A 16,161-nucleotide genomic window follows, 5' to 3' on the forward strand; every position below is an offset into this window, starting at 1 on the left:
TAAATGGTCATCAATGGTATACATATTAATATTACCAGGTATAAGTTTTATATTGATTTACTCATTACCCCATGAATCTATGATCATCATTTGATTTCCAAACATGAGTTTATCAAACAAGATCTTGAAAACAAAAACACCCTTTGACATCAAACATTATACATCATCAACTTGTGTCAACAAGTGGAGACAATCCAAATGTATATGTTGGTCCTTGAAAATCAAAGTTGAAATCAAACTCATCTTGCAACTGTACATCGTTTCCATTCGAGGAATCCAGAAACATGACACCATCTTCATTCCCATAACAAGGTCTCATCAGTTGTGTCTTCATGTCTTCTTCCTCATCTTGATCATCACCCGCATGCAAGTTCTTCTCCACAAGCTCTCTAAACATGGATGATCTAAGTAGCAAGTCAACTGCTGGTGGTGAAGATCTTTTGCTTGGACTAAATGGTAATTTAGTTTCAGATGGTTTGTGATCTTCCAGGAATGGAGACTGTGGTTCCTCTAACGAACTGTATTTATTTGATCGCATAACATTCGATTCGGTGGTTGTTTGTGGCTCATGATTTGCAGGTGGAGTTTGTGTACCAGGATTCAGCCATGTGATGTAATTACTCAACTCGAAGTTGGTCACCGCGTTTAGTCCTTTGTACTCGATTGCTGCAATATCATAAGCACGTGCAGCCTCTTCTTGTGTGCCTAAAAAACAACTTGTTATTCTTCTTTTCACTCGTATACAACACATAAAAGAACTCAACTTAATAAAGGACATAATTTGGGCTACTTTTGGAGTTACGGGCCCTTTAGTAATGGACAGAAAGGTCTTGACAGGCCAGATCATGTGGCCTACTAAGTACTGTCGGACGTAATTTAAAAATTTAAAGCTCCGGTCAAGGCAAAGATTTAGGTTTAGAAGAGATTACTTACTATAGGTCCCGAGATATAGGTATTTGTTTCCAAAAACTCGGCCTATTCTTGCTTCCCATCTCCCATTGTGATGGTGCCTTGCAACACACCTATACTTAGATACCCCTCTTGAAAACCCACTGCTCTTCCTGTAACAATTTACAAACAAGTAATGTTATTCAACCAGTATAACTTTGTATTGTTATATGAAATGTTACCATATATTATGCACCATCTTACCTCCTTAATGAAGATACCTTTGTTAAGTTCTGCATTATTTCAATCTCTTTCTCATAATCAGATACCTTTACAAAAGTGAAAAGACGTAAATAAAACCGAACTCACGTGATTTGGATTAACTAGTTAATATGTACTTAGAATATATGTGGCGCAAATATAACATTTTTTCTTGCGAGACTTTAGATACTAGCACGGTAGCACCACACCTTGCAAGGGGGTCAAGCCTTTGGGGCTCAAAGCTGATAATAAAATTGGGCACTTTTTGTTCAAAATTTCAAAAAGGAAAAATTTTGTGCTCTTGATCCTATAATTTATTTATCATCTATGTGTATGAATAATTCTAGACCACAAACTCCATCGCCAACAATATGAAGCCCAAATTAACCTTATATAACTTTTCTTTTTAGAATTTGGTTATATTATTATTGTAACCATGCGAGAACCGTTATTGGAAAATTCACATGACCCACCAATACCCTGCTAACTAGCGGGACCAAGTAAATTGTAGCTTATGTTGGGCAAGTGGCCATCAAGAGGTTATGATAAAAAAACAAGTAGAAGCAAGATTTGAACAGAGACATCTTTTAAAGGAGAATCAGGTACCCCCCCCCCCCCCCCTTCAAAGTTTTTGTAATTATTGTTATTTTTTTGCCCAAAAGAAAGTGTGGTTTGCAACGAATATCCCGATAATGAATTAACGATGATTAAAAGTATGATCCATACCGGGAAATTTGTGAACGTAGTTGGTCCCCAATACTTTAGAGCAGCAAGATCATACGCTCTTGCTGCTGATTCTTCTTCATCATAAGCTCCTAAGATCATAATCAAGCAAACTTAGCAAACTTCACGGTTTACAATCGATTCCTTAAACAAATCACTATCATAACCCATATAGAAACAAGTACTTACCAAGATAAACTGTTCAGCATCATCCAAATTGCATATCAAACAAGAAGTAAAATGAACTCAGATCAGATAACAGTGTTTACAACTAAAACAAACTAATAAAACAACAAAATGATTGGAAACAAATTAAAACGTGTAACTAACTAAATACCTTGTTTTCCTTTCTTTTTCTGTGTAACATTCCAAGAAAGTTTATCCCACAAATGTGCTTCAAATCTACCTGTCCATCTATGTCTACTCACCCCGCGAAACTTAGAACTTCTGTTTACAGTTGTTGGTGAAGCTTGACCGCTTTGCTGAGTTGACTCCGTTTTGCAATCTAGTGTAAGTGCTGATGTGTCTCTTCTCCTTCTTTTAACGCGCCTTACTTCTGGGGTCTCGGGGTTCACGTTGACAATGGATCGCTTTCTGTAGTTCTCTTCACTCTTTATTGCCATTTTAACTGTTAAGTGTTTATATATTTTACTTCCTCCTTTTAAGTTTTCTTGTTGAGTATGTGTATATTTATAGATGTGAATTTGAAAGCTGTTTGCTTATTTGGTTTATTATGTTTTATAATTTTTTGATGATTCCTAAGAATTGCAGCTTGATGCCAACCTTATTTTTTGTCCATAATCTTTATTATTCGTGGAATCATTCTTCATTGGTATGTATGTTAAAACTTGTACTCTTTCGAGTTAAAGCGTTGTCTAGGGTAGTCTAGTCTCTTCTAATGTTGTATTATTTTCAGAATCGTGAAAACTAGAAACCGAAAATCCATGCGGTACTAAAAAATACAGATATGCCCCTTCTAATATAGTAGTGACAACCATATTAACTCGATGATCTAGGCGTGTAATTGCAAAAACGTTTGCTAGGTACTATTTCTCCAAGATCTTTCATTCTCATGTTCTATACATCAAGAAACAAACGCGTAGCACGTGTATAGTTAGTATAGTCACTAATACCAATAGGCAGCTGAGGATACACCTTCTTCCCTAGTTAAATCAAACGTTTAACTTGTGTACAGGCGTTTAAATTTAGTGATTACTATTATTATTTTTTTATTTGTAAACGAGTGTTTAGTTTGGACATTCTAAGTAGACGGGCGGTTAGATGCTGTTTGTTTATTCAGAGTCAAAATATCTGCAGTCTGCGGACCACATCTGCAGACATCTGTTTGTTTAGCCTCGCAGATTCCTTGTAAACGGGCACATATCATAAAAAAGACAATGAATTCACCAGGGATTATTATTGGAATTACTGAATTAGAGGAAGACTAGTGTCCATAATGGTTAATAAATATAAATATATATTGCCACTAGCATGCATCTCGTAGCACACAGGGTACGAAATGAGTTTGTGTGCTTTACGGCTCCTGGCATTGATGACGATTTAAACCATGGAATCAACTGACTGAGATATTTATTGACTCTTTTAAGTTTTATGTGTGAATGGAAGCTTCGTATGCCTTAAAATATATTAAATTTTATAATAAAATATAAGGAGAAATGCTTGAATTTGAAATATGTTTTCGATTACTTTATGGTTGTTTCTCTTTCATATGACAAAATAAACTTGAAGGCCTAAAAGTGGTAATATGGATGAGACGGGCTGATGACGGGTGGTTCATGGGACAACCTTTAAGTGGTTTAAGAACAATAATAATCATGTGTTTAATGGGTTTATCTTGTTGAATTAGTTGACTATGGTTACTCATATAATTGCAGGTAGGAGAAGATAGAGAATGTAATTACGAGAACGTGGGCGAAAACGGTGAAGAAAACAGACTTGAAACGAAAAAGTTATGACGAAAACAAGGAGGCCATGTTAAAGGTCACCGTAGCTTACGGTAGCCACCGTAAGCAACGGTGGAATCTGAAGAAAAACCCACCGTATGGCAGTTTAAAACCACCGTAGGGCATTTGGAAGCCACCGTAAGCTACGGTGGCCACCGTAGCTTACGGTGGGCCTGATGCTGGAACTCGTAATAGCCTTATAAACTCGTTTTAAGGACGCCTTTTGAGATCCGAATCATATATTTTCATCTAGAGACGACCTAGAGGCAATTTTGGGAGACAAGAACATTATTTTGAGTGTGGTAATCATTAAAGACTCGTTTTTGATTCTTATGCAAATTATAATCGAAGGAATGATGAACCGAAACATGTGTGGCTAAACTCCTTTATGTTTCCCTCGGATTGTAAGGTTTATTATGTTTGTTTGGTTGAATGTTTAGACAATTTCAGAGATAATATTTGATCTTATTGATTTCATTATTATGGTGTTTATGTATTGATTGATAGATTATTAGTTTATCGATTTTGTGTTCTAAACTGTCAGTTCTTGGTTCTTTAAGTAATCGAGATTAATCGGGAGGGATAGGGTTAGATAAACTAATTGGTTTTTGAGTGATCGCCTTGCGTTGTATAATTCAAGTACTTGATCTTCATTTACCGCGAAAACAGTGAAGAAAACGGACTTGAAACGAAAAAGTTATGACGAAAACAAGAAGGCCATGTTAAAGGTCACCGTAGCTTACGGTAGCCACCGTAAGCTAAGGTGGAATCTGAAGAAAAACCCACCGTATGGCAGTTTAAACCACTGTAGGGCATTTGGAAGGCCACCGTAGCTTACGGTGGCCACCGTAGCTTACGGTGGCCACCTTAGCTTACGGTGGGCCTGACGCTGAAACTCGTAACAGCCTTATAAACTCGTTTTAGGGACGCCTTTTGAGATCCGAATCATATCTTTTTATCTAGAGACGACCTAGAGGCGATTTTGGGAGACAAGAACATTATTTTGAGTGTGGTAATCATTAAAGACTCGTTTTCGATTCTTATGCAAATTATAATCGAAGGAATGATGAACCGAAACATGTGTGGCTAAACTCCTTTATGTTTTCCCTCGGATTGTAAGGTTTATTATGTTTGTTTGGTTGAATGTTTAGACAATTTCTGAAATAATATTTGATCTTATTGATTTCATTATTATGGTGTTTATGTATTGATTAATAGATTATTAGTTTATCGATTTTGTGTTCTAAACCGTCAGTTCTTGGTTTTTTAAGTAATCGAGATTAATCGGGAGGGATTTAGGGTTAGATAAACTAATTGGTTTTTGAGTGATCGCCTTGCGTTGTATAATTCAAGTACTTGATTTTCATTTACCGCGAAAACGGTGAAGAAAACGGACTTGAAACGAGAAAGTTATGACGAAAACAAGGAGGCCATGTTAAAGGTCACCGTAGCTTACGGTAGCCACCGTAAGCTACGGTGGAATCTGAAGAAAAACCCACCGTATGGCAGTTTAAAACCACCGTAGGGCATTTGGAAGCCACCGTAAGCTACGGTGCTTACGGTGGGCCTGACGCTGAAACTCGTAACAGCCTTATAAACTCGTTTTAGGGACGCCTTTTGAGATCCGAATCATATATTTTCATCTAGAGACGACCTAGAGGCGATTTTGGGAGACAAGAACATTATTTTGAGTGTGGTAATCATTAAAGACTCGTTTTTGATTCTTATGCAAATTATAATCGAAGGAATGATGAACCGAAACATGTGTGGCTAAACTCCTTTATGTTTTCCCTCGGATTGTAAGGTTTATTATGTTTGTTTGGTTGAATGTTTAGACAATTTCTGAGATAATAATTGATCTTATTGATTTCATTATTATGGTGTTTATGTATTGATTGATAGATTATTAGTTTATCGATTTTGTGTTCTAAACCGTCAGTTCTTGGTTCTTTAAGTAATCGAGATTGATCGGGAGGGATTTAGGGTTAGATAAACTAATTGGTTTTTGAGTGATCGCCTTGCGTTGTATAATTCAAGTACTTGATCTTCATTTACCGCGAAAACGGTGAAGAAAACGGACTTGAAACGAGAAAGATATGACGAAAACAAGGAGGCCATGTTAAAGGTCACCGTAGCTTACGGTAGCCACCGTAAGCTACGGTGGAATCTGAAGAAAAACCCACCGTATGGCAGTTTAAAACCACCGTAGGGCATTTGGAAGCCACCGTAAGCTACGGTGCTTACGGTGGGCCTGACGCTGAAACTCGTAACAGCCTTATAAACTCGTTTTAGGGACGCCTTTTGAGATCCGAATCATATCTTTTCATCTAGAGACGACCTAGAGGCGATTTTGGGAGACAAGAACATTATTTTGAGTGTGGTAATCATTAAAGACTCGTTTTTGATTCTTATGCAAATTATAATCGAAGGAATGATGAACCGAAACATGTGTGGCTAAACTCCTTTATGTTTTCCCTCGGATTGTAAGGTTTATTATGTTTGTTTGGTTGAATGTTTAGACAATTTCTGAAATAATATTTGATCTTATTGATTTCATTATTATGGTGTTTATGTATTGATTAATAGATTATTAGTTTATCGATTTTGTGTTCTAAACCGTCAGTTCTTGGTTCTTTAAGTAATCGAGATTGATCGGGAGGGATTTAGGGTTAGATAAACTAATTGGTTTTTGAGTGATCACCTTGCGTTGTATAATCCAAGTACTTGATCTTCATTTACCGCATTCGTTTACATATACACGAACTTTACCTATTGTTCATCTCAGTTAAACATTAACCGTAACATTCATGGAAACCTGAAACCGAGGGAAGGCATATTTTCGCATATTGATTAAAACTCGTTTATTGCTTTAGTTCTTTTTGTTATCAAAACCAAACAACCAAATCTTTGAATTTACTTTTTTACATTTAGTTTAATTTAGATAAATTACATAACTACTTGGAAACACAATTTCCACAAACTCCCTGTGTTCGATACCCGCTTACCGCTATCTAATAGTTGTAATTGGTTTATTTTTGAGTGAGTTTTCGACCTCACGTCAAATTTTGGCGCCGCTGCTGGGGAGTAGTGCACAACGTGTGTTAGCTTTAGTAGTTTTTGTGTTATTTTCGGATTTACACCGGTTGTGTTAGTGTGCAGGTACCTACATGTGTATGCATACTAGAGGCTCTAACAGGTCATCACCGTTAGTAATTGATCCCAAGATTGACAGAACACTTCGAAGAAACCGAGTCCTACGTAGGGAGAATAAGCTTCTTGGTTCTCCAACTGCATCAAACAACATGGATTCACCAGTTCCTACTTCGGGTCAAACGATCCCAACTACACCTCCACCAAATCCACCTCCACCAATCACTACTAATATATCTACAGCATCAAGTGAACTCCAACCACAAACCACAACCGAACCCATCAATGCCCAATTTACCTATGCAACATCATCCACATTGCCACCTATTACCAATCTTTTTCCTACATTTGGTGCTTCGTCATCTCAACAATATCAACCACCAACCTTTCAACCATCACAATCAAGTTACCAATATCAACCCCAACCTTTCATGCAACATTCAAGATCACAAGGTGACGGATACGGATATGGGTTTGATAGTGAATTTGAGGGGTATGAAGTGGAAGGTCACTACATGGGAGGTGATGGTGGAAAAATGGTAAACCTGGGAACTTTGGTTATGGTCAATGGCAACAACCGCAACAAGTGCAAGAGCTTAATCGACAACAACCACAGCCGGTTGTTGTCCAACAACCCATTCAACAATCGCTAGTTATACAACAAGGTCAACCACCAGTTCAACAAGCTCAACAACAACCACCGGTTGTTCAACAACCGTAAGGGAAACCTCAAGATCAACAATTCCAACCGCAAATGCCCCAACCACAGTTTGCGCAGCCAAGGCCCGTTTATAGGCAAATGGGTCAACCAAGAGTACCAATGGGGGTACCAAGAAGGCATGCAAGAGAGATGGTAAGGGGGATTGAAGCCCATTTCCGACCGATAATTACTAATAATCCATCTCCGGTGGTTATCCCTCTCAATAATCAAGGGAGGACATTTGAAGTAAGAACCAATTCCCTTCAAAGTCTTCCGAAGTATAAAGGTCTAGCAACGGAGGAACCTTACTTCCACTTGGAGGCATATGACTCCATTTGCAACACAATTGGGGGTCAAGGTTTTACATCGGATGATGTGAAGTTGATTTTGTTTCAATTTTCATTGGAAGACAAGGCAAAGAGATGGTTTTACACTTTGCCTTTCGCGTCTGTTTATACTTGGGCCGAGATGCAACAAAGATTTTTAGAAGAATTTTACACGGCCCAAAAGACCAATGACGCGAGAAGAAGTTTGAGAACCTTCCAACAACAATCGGGGGAAATGTTTCATGAAACATTTGAGAGATTTAACATGATGATCAAGAATTGTTCTCATCACAGTATTGCTTTATGGGAGTTGTTGAATGCGTTTCACGAGGGTTTGAGTATGGAGGATGAACGGGATTTGCGGTCAATCACTAATGGTACATTTGGTACCAATTATGAACAAGACGATTGGGCATATTTGGAACAAATGGCGGTTACTTCAAAAAGAAAGGCTCAAATCGGTAGAAGAGCGAGACCGGCGATTGGTAGGCCGTAAGTGCAAGCCGTGAAAGAAGGAAATGTACAAACCACTAATCAAGTCATCAATGTTTGTACAAATTGTAACGAACTGGGTCATGCAACGGAGGTATGTACGTTAGGTCAAGCGCCGATAAAAGAGGTAAATGCACTCCAAGGGGGAGGTGGTAGAAATTACAACATGAACTCCAACACCTACCACCCCGGGTTAAGAAATCACCCGAATTTTCGTTATGGAAATCCGGCCACTCAATCTAACCTGAATTTTCAAGGAAATCAAAGCAATTATGTCCCTCGCCAACAATATAATAACCAAGGTAATTATCTTGGTGGGAATAATCAAGGATTTCAAGGTCAAGGGGGGTGGCGGTCAAGGTGGGTCAACGGGTCAAAGTTCATCGAGTGGTAATGAAGTTATGGACATGTTGAAGTTGATGCAACAAGACATGCAACGAAGAAATCAACTTGATGAGGCGCGAATGCAAAAGGATGAAGTAAGAGATAAGGCCATCCAATTTTTGACTACACAAATGGGTCAACTCGCAACTGAAGTGTCCGAGTTGAAGAAAAATAAAGGTCAATTGTCAAGCGACACAAAGGTAAATCCTTCTCATAACTCTTCTCGTAATGTTCCTATTAATCACGTTAGTGTTTTAAGAAGTGGTAAAGAATATAAAAAGGATTTATCACCGGGTGTGGTTGATGGGAAAGTTGAGGATATTACGGGTAACGAAAATGATGATGAAATAGTAATAAATAAACCCACTAAACATGTCACTTTTGAAAAACCATTAAAAATCTGGGTCAAACTTCAAATTTAAATGATGAAAATAAGGAAGTAGAACCTAAGGTGGTTCCATTTCCTTCGGCTTTACTTTACCCGGGTAAGAAAAATATTATTTCAAGAAGAGGTCCTCAAAAAGAAGAGATGTGGGGAGTCTTTAAGCAAGTAAGAGTAAATTTACCGTTACTTGAGGCAATCAAACAAGTGCCCGCGTATGCTAAGTTTTTGAAAGAATTGTGCACTCAAAAGAGGCAACAAAAAGTGCCTCTACGAGTGGATTTAATTGAGCGGGTGAGTGTTGTTTTAAGACCTTCCTCCTAAGCTTCAAGATCCGGGAACTCCCTTAATTAACATTCAAGTAGGCGATTTTCAAATGTCTAAGGCATTACTAGATTTTGGGGCCGGGGTAAGTATTCTTCCGGGGGGTTTACACGACCAATATGATTTTGGTCCTTTAAAACGAGTTGAGACAACGGTTGTGTTAGCCGATTTGTCTCATAAACTCCCCCGATGAATCGTGCGGGATGTGATAGTAAAAGTTGAAGAATTTTACTATCCGGTTGACTTTTTGGTCTTAGACTACTCATCGGTTGATTCGACCCAACAACAAAATGTTATATTGGGTCGACCGTTTTTAAACACCGCTCATGCTATTATTGACTGTCGATCGGGCACAGTTGACATGGCTTTTGGAAATCGGAAAATGAGATTAAATGTGTTCACTAACGGATCTAATGCTTTATGTGGTGATGAGTGTTTCATGGTAGATATTGTTGACACGTGTGAACCGCACGATTATGAGGACGATGCTTTGGAAGCATGTGTTTGTGATTTTTCTGAACAGGTACATCTTTGTGCATTGAGGATGGAAGAGAAAAATCAAGACGTGTTGGCGGTTAAAGAAGGACGACCACCATGGACTCACCAAATTGAAAGTTTGCCAGCTGTGATTGATTCGGGTACAAAACCGTCACTGGAAAGTCCACCAAAGTTGGAATTGAAGGATTTACCAAGCCACTTGAAGTACGCGTTTTTGGGGGATAATGACACATTACCGGTCATTATTGCATCCAATTTGGAAGAGGTTCAAGAACAACAATTGTTGAAGGTGTTGAAGGCGAATAAGGCTGCCATAGGTTGGACAATTGCCACATCGAAAGACCATTTTCCATGACCTTTTATTGACCAAATTATTGAAAAATTATCGGGTCAAAAGTATTACTGTTTTTTGGATGGGTACTCGGGTTATAACCAAATTGCCATTCACCAGGAAGACCAACATAAGACCACTTTCACCTGTCCGTATGGCACTTTTGCTTTTCGGCGAATGCCATTCGGTTTGTGTAATGCCCCGGCCACATTCCAACGTTGTATGATGAGTATTTTTCCGGATATGGTCGGGGAGTCACTTGAGGTATTTATGGATGACTTTTCCATTTTTGGCCCAACTTATGAAAATTGTCTCAATGAATTAGAAAAAGTTTTAAAAAGGTGTTTTGAGACAAATATAGTTCTAAGTTGGGAGAAAAGTCACTTCATGGTGCAAGAGGGTATCGTGTTGGGTCACGTGATTTCGGAAAGGGGAATGGAAGTGGATAAGGCAAAAGTCCGAGTAATATCATCTTTACCACCACCTAAAAACATTAAAGGGGTAAGGTCATTTTTGGGGCATGCTGGTTTTTATAGAAGATTTATTAAAAGCTTCAGTGTAATCACAAAACCTTTATGTAATTTATTGTTAAAAGATGTTTCTTTTGATTTTACTAATGAGTGTTTGCAAGCGTTTAATGTTTTGAAGGAAAAGTCAGTGGAAGCTCCCATTCTACAACCACCGGATTGGTCAAAGCCGTTTGAGATTATGTGTGATGCTAGTGATACTACTATTGGAGCGGTATTGGGTCAACGAGTTGATAAAAAGCCGGTGGTCATTTATTATGCGAGTAAAACTTTATCCGAAGCCCAACTTAATTATACAACCACAGAAAAAGAATTACTTGCGGTGGTGTATGCTTTGGATAAGTTTCGCTCGTATATTTGGGGGGAGTAAGGTGATTGTTTATTCGGACCATAGCGCAGTTCGGTATTTGATGGAGAAGAAGGATGCAAAAGCACGTTTAATTCGATGGGTATTGCTTTTGCAAGAGTTTGACTTAGAGGTTCGGGATAAAAAGGGGTGTGAAAATGTTGTGGCGGATCACCTATCTCGAATCCTATTGGAGGGTGTTGATGACTCGACGGAGATATACGAACGGTTTCCAGATGAACAATTGTTAGCCGTGTCGACTACACCGTGGTATGCCCACTTTGTGAATTATTTAGCAACGGGGTCTATTCCAAGTCATTGGGTGGAGAAAAGAAGAAAACGGTTCATGGCCCAAGTGAAGCAATATATTTGAGATGAACCGGATTTGTTCAAGATTGGTTCGGACCAAATGATAAGAAGGTGTATTCCCGATTCCGAGGTGTGGGAAGTTTTGACTCATGCACATGCATTGGCGTGTGGAGGTCATTTTAGCGGTCAAAAGACGGGTTACCGGGTGCTCCAATGTGGGTTTTATTGGCCCACCATTTTTAAAGATTCAAGTGCGTATGCCCGACATTGTTTGAATTGTCAAAAGTTGGGTAGTATCTCGAAACGGGATGAAATGCCATTGCAACCGATTTTGGTGTTAGAGATTTTTGATGTATGGGGAATTGACTTTATGGGCCCGTTTATCTTGGTTGCGGTTGATTATGTGTCCAAGTGGGTAGAAGCGGTAGCAACAAGAACAAATGATCATTCGGTAGTTTGTAAATTCGTCCAATCAAACATCTTTGCTCGGTTTGGTATCCCGCAGGTTATTATTAGTGATGGTGGGTCACATTTCAAGAATTTCAACTTTGGGAAGCTTCTAAAAAGGTACAATGTGAATCACCGAATTGCTACTCCTTATCATCCACAAACAAGTGGACAAGTTGAAGTGTCCAATCGCCAAATCAAAGAAATCTTGATGAAGACGGTGCGGGTCGATAGGAAGGATTGGTCTTCTAAGTTGAATGATGCATTGTGGGCGTATCGGACCGCCTACAAAACTCCTATTGGCACAAATCCTTATCGGTTAGTTTATGAGAAAGGGTGTCATTTACCAATGGAGTTGGCACATAAGGCGTTTTGGGCGATCAAGAATGTTAATGCGGATTATAAGGAAGCGGGTAAATTGAGAAAGTTGAAATTGAATGAGATCGAGGAAATCCGGGATGAAGCATATGAATGTGCTTCCGCATACAAAGACAAACTAAAAAAAGTCCATGATGCAAAGTTGAGAAAACGGACTTTTGAAGTGGGTCAAAAGGTGTGGTTGTATAATTCAAGGCTAAAGTTATTTCTGGGTAAGTTAAAGAGCAAGTGGATGGGCTCATATGTCATCACAAAAGTGGGTCAATTTGGTGATGTGGAGATAGAAGATGTCCAAGAGAAAACGAAACAAGTGGTGAACGGTCAAAGACTTAAACCTTACTTGGAAGGAAAGGATATCAATATGCTCAATGTGGACCGGGCGAGTTTCTTGTTACGCTCACCGGATGAGGAAACGAATTAAAAAGGCAAAGGTATGTTGTATATTTTTAGTTTAGGTTAATTTAGTTTTTATTTAAAATTGGTTTTAAAAATTACCTTCCTCGTTTTAGAGTTTGTCCAAATCAAGTGTGGAGAAGACCTTATGTTTTTCTTTACCGTGTTGGGGACAACTCGGGTTTTTCATGGGGGTAGGGTAATTTTTATTTTTTTATTATAACGGTAAAAAAAATTTTAATTATTTTGTTTTTATTAAGTTTTAATTATTTTGGTTTTTTCTTGGTTCCTTATTGCTAAAAAAAAATGGAGGTAAACCGTGGACCACGGTCCAGACCGTGACCCACGGTCGGCTCCACGGTGCAAAAGACTCCCACGGTACGGTGTCTTCGGCCCAAATTAACATCACTCCACCGTGACCCACGGTTCCAACCGTGGGCCACGGTCCACTAGAAGCCATCGAAGGGTATGAGTCAACCGTGACCCACGGTTCCAACCGTGGGCCACGGTCCGATCGGGACTGAACTTGGGGGCCGGGTTTTGGTGTTTAATAAACAATAAAAATCAATTTTTTCACCAATTCTAAACCACACAAATCACCTAACACTATTATTTACTTCAACTCTCATCATCTTCTTCCCAAAACCTTTCTTCACAAACCCTAACCTCCATCTTCAAAGATCCATAACTTCTTCATAACTTCACCAAATCAACCGATTTTTGAGTCTATTTTGACTAAAATTTCACAAGGATTTCGATTATACCATTGAAATTGAAAGAATCCTTTGTTTTGTTGGTCGATTTTGAACATAGAGAGTCCGAAAATTTCCGAAAATTTTTGGGTTTTTGGTTTAGTTTGAAGCTTTATTCATCTACATATTCAACAACACAAAGGTATGGAATCTCTTTTCATTATTGATGGTACATTGTATTGTAGTTGTAAGTTTGTTATGATTGTTTCTATATACCCACTTGCTTTTTTGAGTAATGAGTATGATGATTATATGGTATGGTTGTGGATAGTAGATAATGGTTACAAACATATGTTTGTTATATTGATTAATTGGAAATTATTTGTTGAAGAAAGTGTTGAAATGTTTGGTCAATTGATTAACAAGTGATTATCCACAACCATAGTAACAAGCAAGTGTGGGGAAGTTGATGTTTACTTAATTTGGTTTGGTTGGGTTGTTTGTTGTGTGTAGATGGGAAGAACATCGGATAAAGGAAAAGGAAAGGCATCATCTTCAAGTGGGCGAGCAGCCCAATTAAAGAGACAGAGGATGCAAGAAGAGCAAGCATATGTGCAAGTACAATCGGTAAAACCCACTTGGAAAGGTGGGGGACTGTCAAAGTACCCATCGGAATGGCAAGCGGAGCTGTTTGTTGATAAACTGGCTACGTTGAACAAACGACTTGATGGATATATGTGTGAGAAGGAGGTAAACGATCCAGGTTTTGAGGTTTTTGGAATAGTTGGCAAGTTTGAAGCTTTGGGTTGGGAAGCAGTGTTAAAGTGTTATGATAACGAAACTAACACTTTGTACCACCAAGAGATTGAAGAATGGGTATCCACGTTAAGATGTCCCGCATACAAGAAGGGGCACGATATGAAGTTAATTGGGACGGTAGGAGGTCATGAAGTGGTGATGTCATTTGATTCATTTAATCAGATCGCGCTTTTCGAAACCAAGCCAAGCAACTCATACATCTACCCCTCTGCCAAAGACTTATTTGATTTCCCCGACAAGCACCCTCAATGGTACGACATGTTAGCAAAGGTGATTAAAGCAAGAGAAGGTTTTAGTGATCAGATTTTTGAGAAAAGATTTGAAGATCGAGGCAAAGTTGTTGATGTCTATTTGCTTGCACAACGTGATGCCTCGTCGGGGGGACATTTCGGTAGTAAGGAACAGTGATGTTCCTGTTTTGTATGCGTTGATGTGTGGAAAGCCCCTTATTTCTTACCGATATCTTGTCATGCATAATATTTGGATCAGCCGAGAAAGAAACAAGCGGAAGTTAACTCCGCATTGTCGACTGATCACAACTTTGTTAAAGAATCATGGTGTGATAACTGACGAGTCGGTGGGAATGACCAAAGTATTTAAAGAGTTTAAGTTGTCAGATTTTCCGGGTTGTGAGTACACACAAACTGATAGGCACCATGTTCTTGTGTGTGATAAGGTGAGATGGAGAGTAGCAAGAGAGGATGTTGAAGTAGATGATGAAGAGGAAGATGATGAGGTTGAACAAGTAGAAGAGGTAGGTGAACCTGATTATATGGACGTTGGTGGTGGTAGCAGTTCCCAACACGGGGGTTGGGACTATTCGGATGGTTATAACTCTTACGGGAATAATTGGGCCCATGTGGGGTCGATGAATGAGGTGTTGGAGAGGCATAGGCCCTCTGTAACATCCCAAAATTCCAAGATAATATTAATTATATTACTTAATAATAGAGGGAAAGTTTACTCGGGTTATCAGGAAATAAATAAAAGAGTAGGAGTTGGTATAGGTCGGGCTAGTGTCGGGTAATGGACGTTGGTTATGGATTTGGGTTAAATAAGAATGGGATTTCAGGGATATAAATACCCCCAAAATCCCAAAAATATCTTCATTTACATCTATCTCTTCACACACTCAAAACACACACATTCTAACCGATCAAGATTCGAAGCCGAGACCCGAGATTTTGTTGATAGATCTGAGTTGGTAAGGTAAGAACAAATCCAACAAAGCTAATATTACTGAAAATGGTTAGGATTGGATGGTTAACCGGACCCGAAACCCAAACTGCCCAAATCGGACCCCTAAAACGTCGATTTTAGGCTGATTTGATGGTTGGGATTTGTAGGCGCCGATCATACGATTCCGTGGGTACCAAAATCGAGTTATTTGGCTAAGAAACGAAGGATTTATGGGCAAACAGATCTGCAGCGCGATAACTTCGCCTGCAAGATTAAGTTCGCCTGATGAACTTCGCCTTCAAGCGTAACTTCGCCTTCAAGCGTAACCTCGCCTAAGGATAACTTCGCCTACGGCCAAGTTCGCCTAAGGATAACTTCGCCTGAAGCCAAGTTCGCCTAAGGTTTAACTTCGCCTTAAGCGTAACCTCGCCTAAGGATAACTTCGCCTACGGCCAAGTTCGCCTAAGGATAACTTCGCCTGAAGCCAAGTTCGCCTAAGGTTTAACTTCGCCTGAAGCCAAGTTCGCCTAAGGTTTAACTTCGCCTGAAGCCAAGTTCGCCTAAGGTTTAACTTCGCCTAAAGCCAAGTTCGCCTGAGGTTTAACTTCGCCTAAAGCCAAGTTCGATTAGAAAATAAATTAAAAGCGA

General features: G+C 39.1%; 1 protein-coding gene across 1 annotated transcript; it reads right to left on the reverse strand.

Annotated features, from left to right (window-relative positions):
• Positions 1 to 14: 14 nt before the first annotated feature.
• LOC143628584 (uncharacterized) lies at positions 15 to 3,133 on the reverse strand. The gene is made up of 6 exons (XM_077098137.1): positions 2,210 to 3,133; positions 2,062 to 2,070; positions 1,876 to 1,964; positions 1,153 to 1,217; positions 934 to 1,079; positions 15 to 705 (listed from the first exon to the last, which is right to left on the reverse strand). The coding sequence occupies exons 1-6, from the start codon at positions 2,493 to 2,495 to the stop codon at positions 167 to 169; spliced, it is 1,134 nt and encodes a 377-aa protein (XP_076954252.1). The 5' UTR covers positions 2,496 to 3,133; the 3' UTR covers positions 15 to 166.
• Between the last annotated feature and the right edge of the window lie 13,028 nt (positions 3,134 to 16,161).

The sequence above is a fragment of the Bidens hawaiensis genome, unplaced genomic scaffold, assembly GCF_021521415.1.
Source record: "Bidens hawaiensis isolate Kalapana, Puna unplaced genomic scaffold, B.hawaiensis_p1.1 tig00005028_1, whole genome shotgun sequence".
Classification (NCBI taxonomy): Eukaryota; Viridiplantae; Streptophyta; class Magnoliopsida; order Asterales; family Asteraceae; genus Bidens; species Bidens hawaiensis.

What these genes read in the sequence shown, in the direction of transcription:
- LOC143628584 (XM_077098137.1), bottom strand. Translation starts at nt 2,495, where the DNA reads ATGGCAATAAAGAGTGAAGAGAACTACAGAAAGCGATCCATTGTCAAC. An exon ending in CTACGTTCACAAATTTCCCG is followed by an intron (nt 1,218 to 1,875) that starts GTATGGATCATA and finishes ACTTTTGTAAAG; the next exon opens with GTATCTGATTATGAGAAAGA. An exon ending in CCTATATCTCGGGACCTATA is followed by an intron (nt 706 to 933) that starts GTAAGTAATCTC and finishes GTTGTTTTTTAG; the next exon opens with GCACACAAGAAGAGGCTGCA.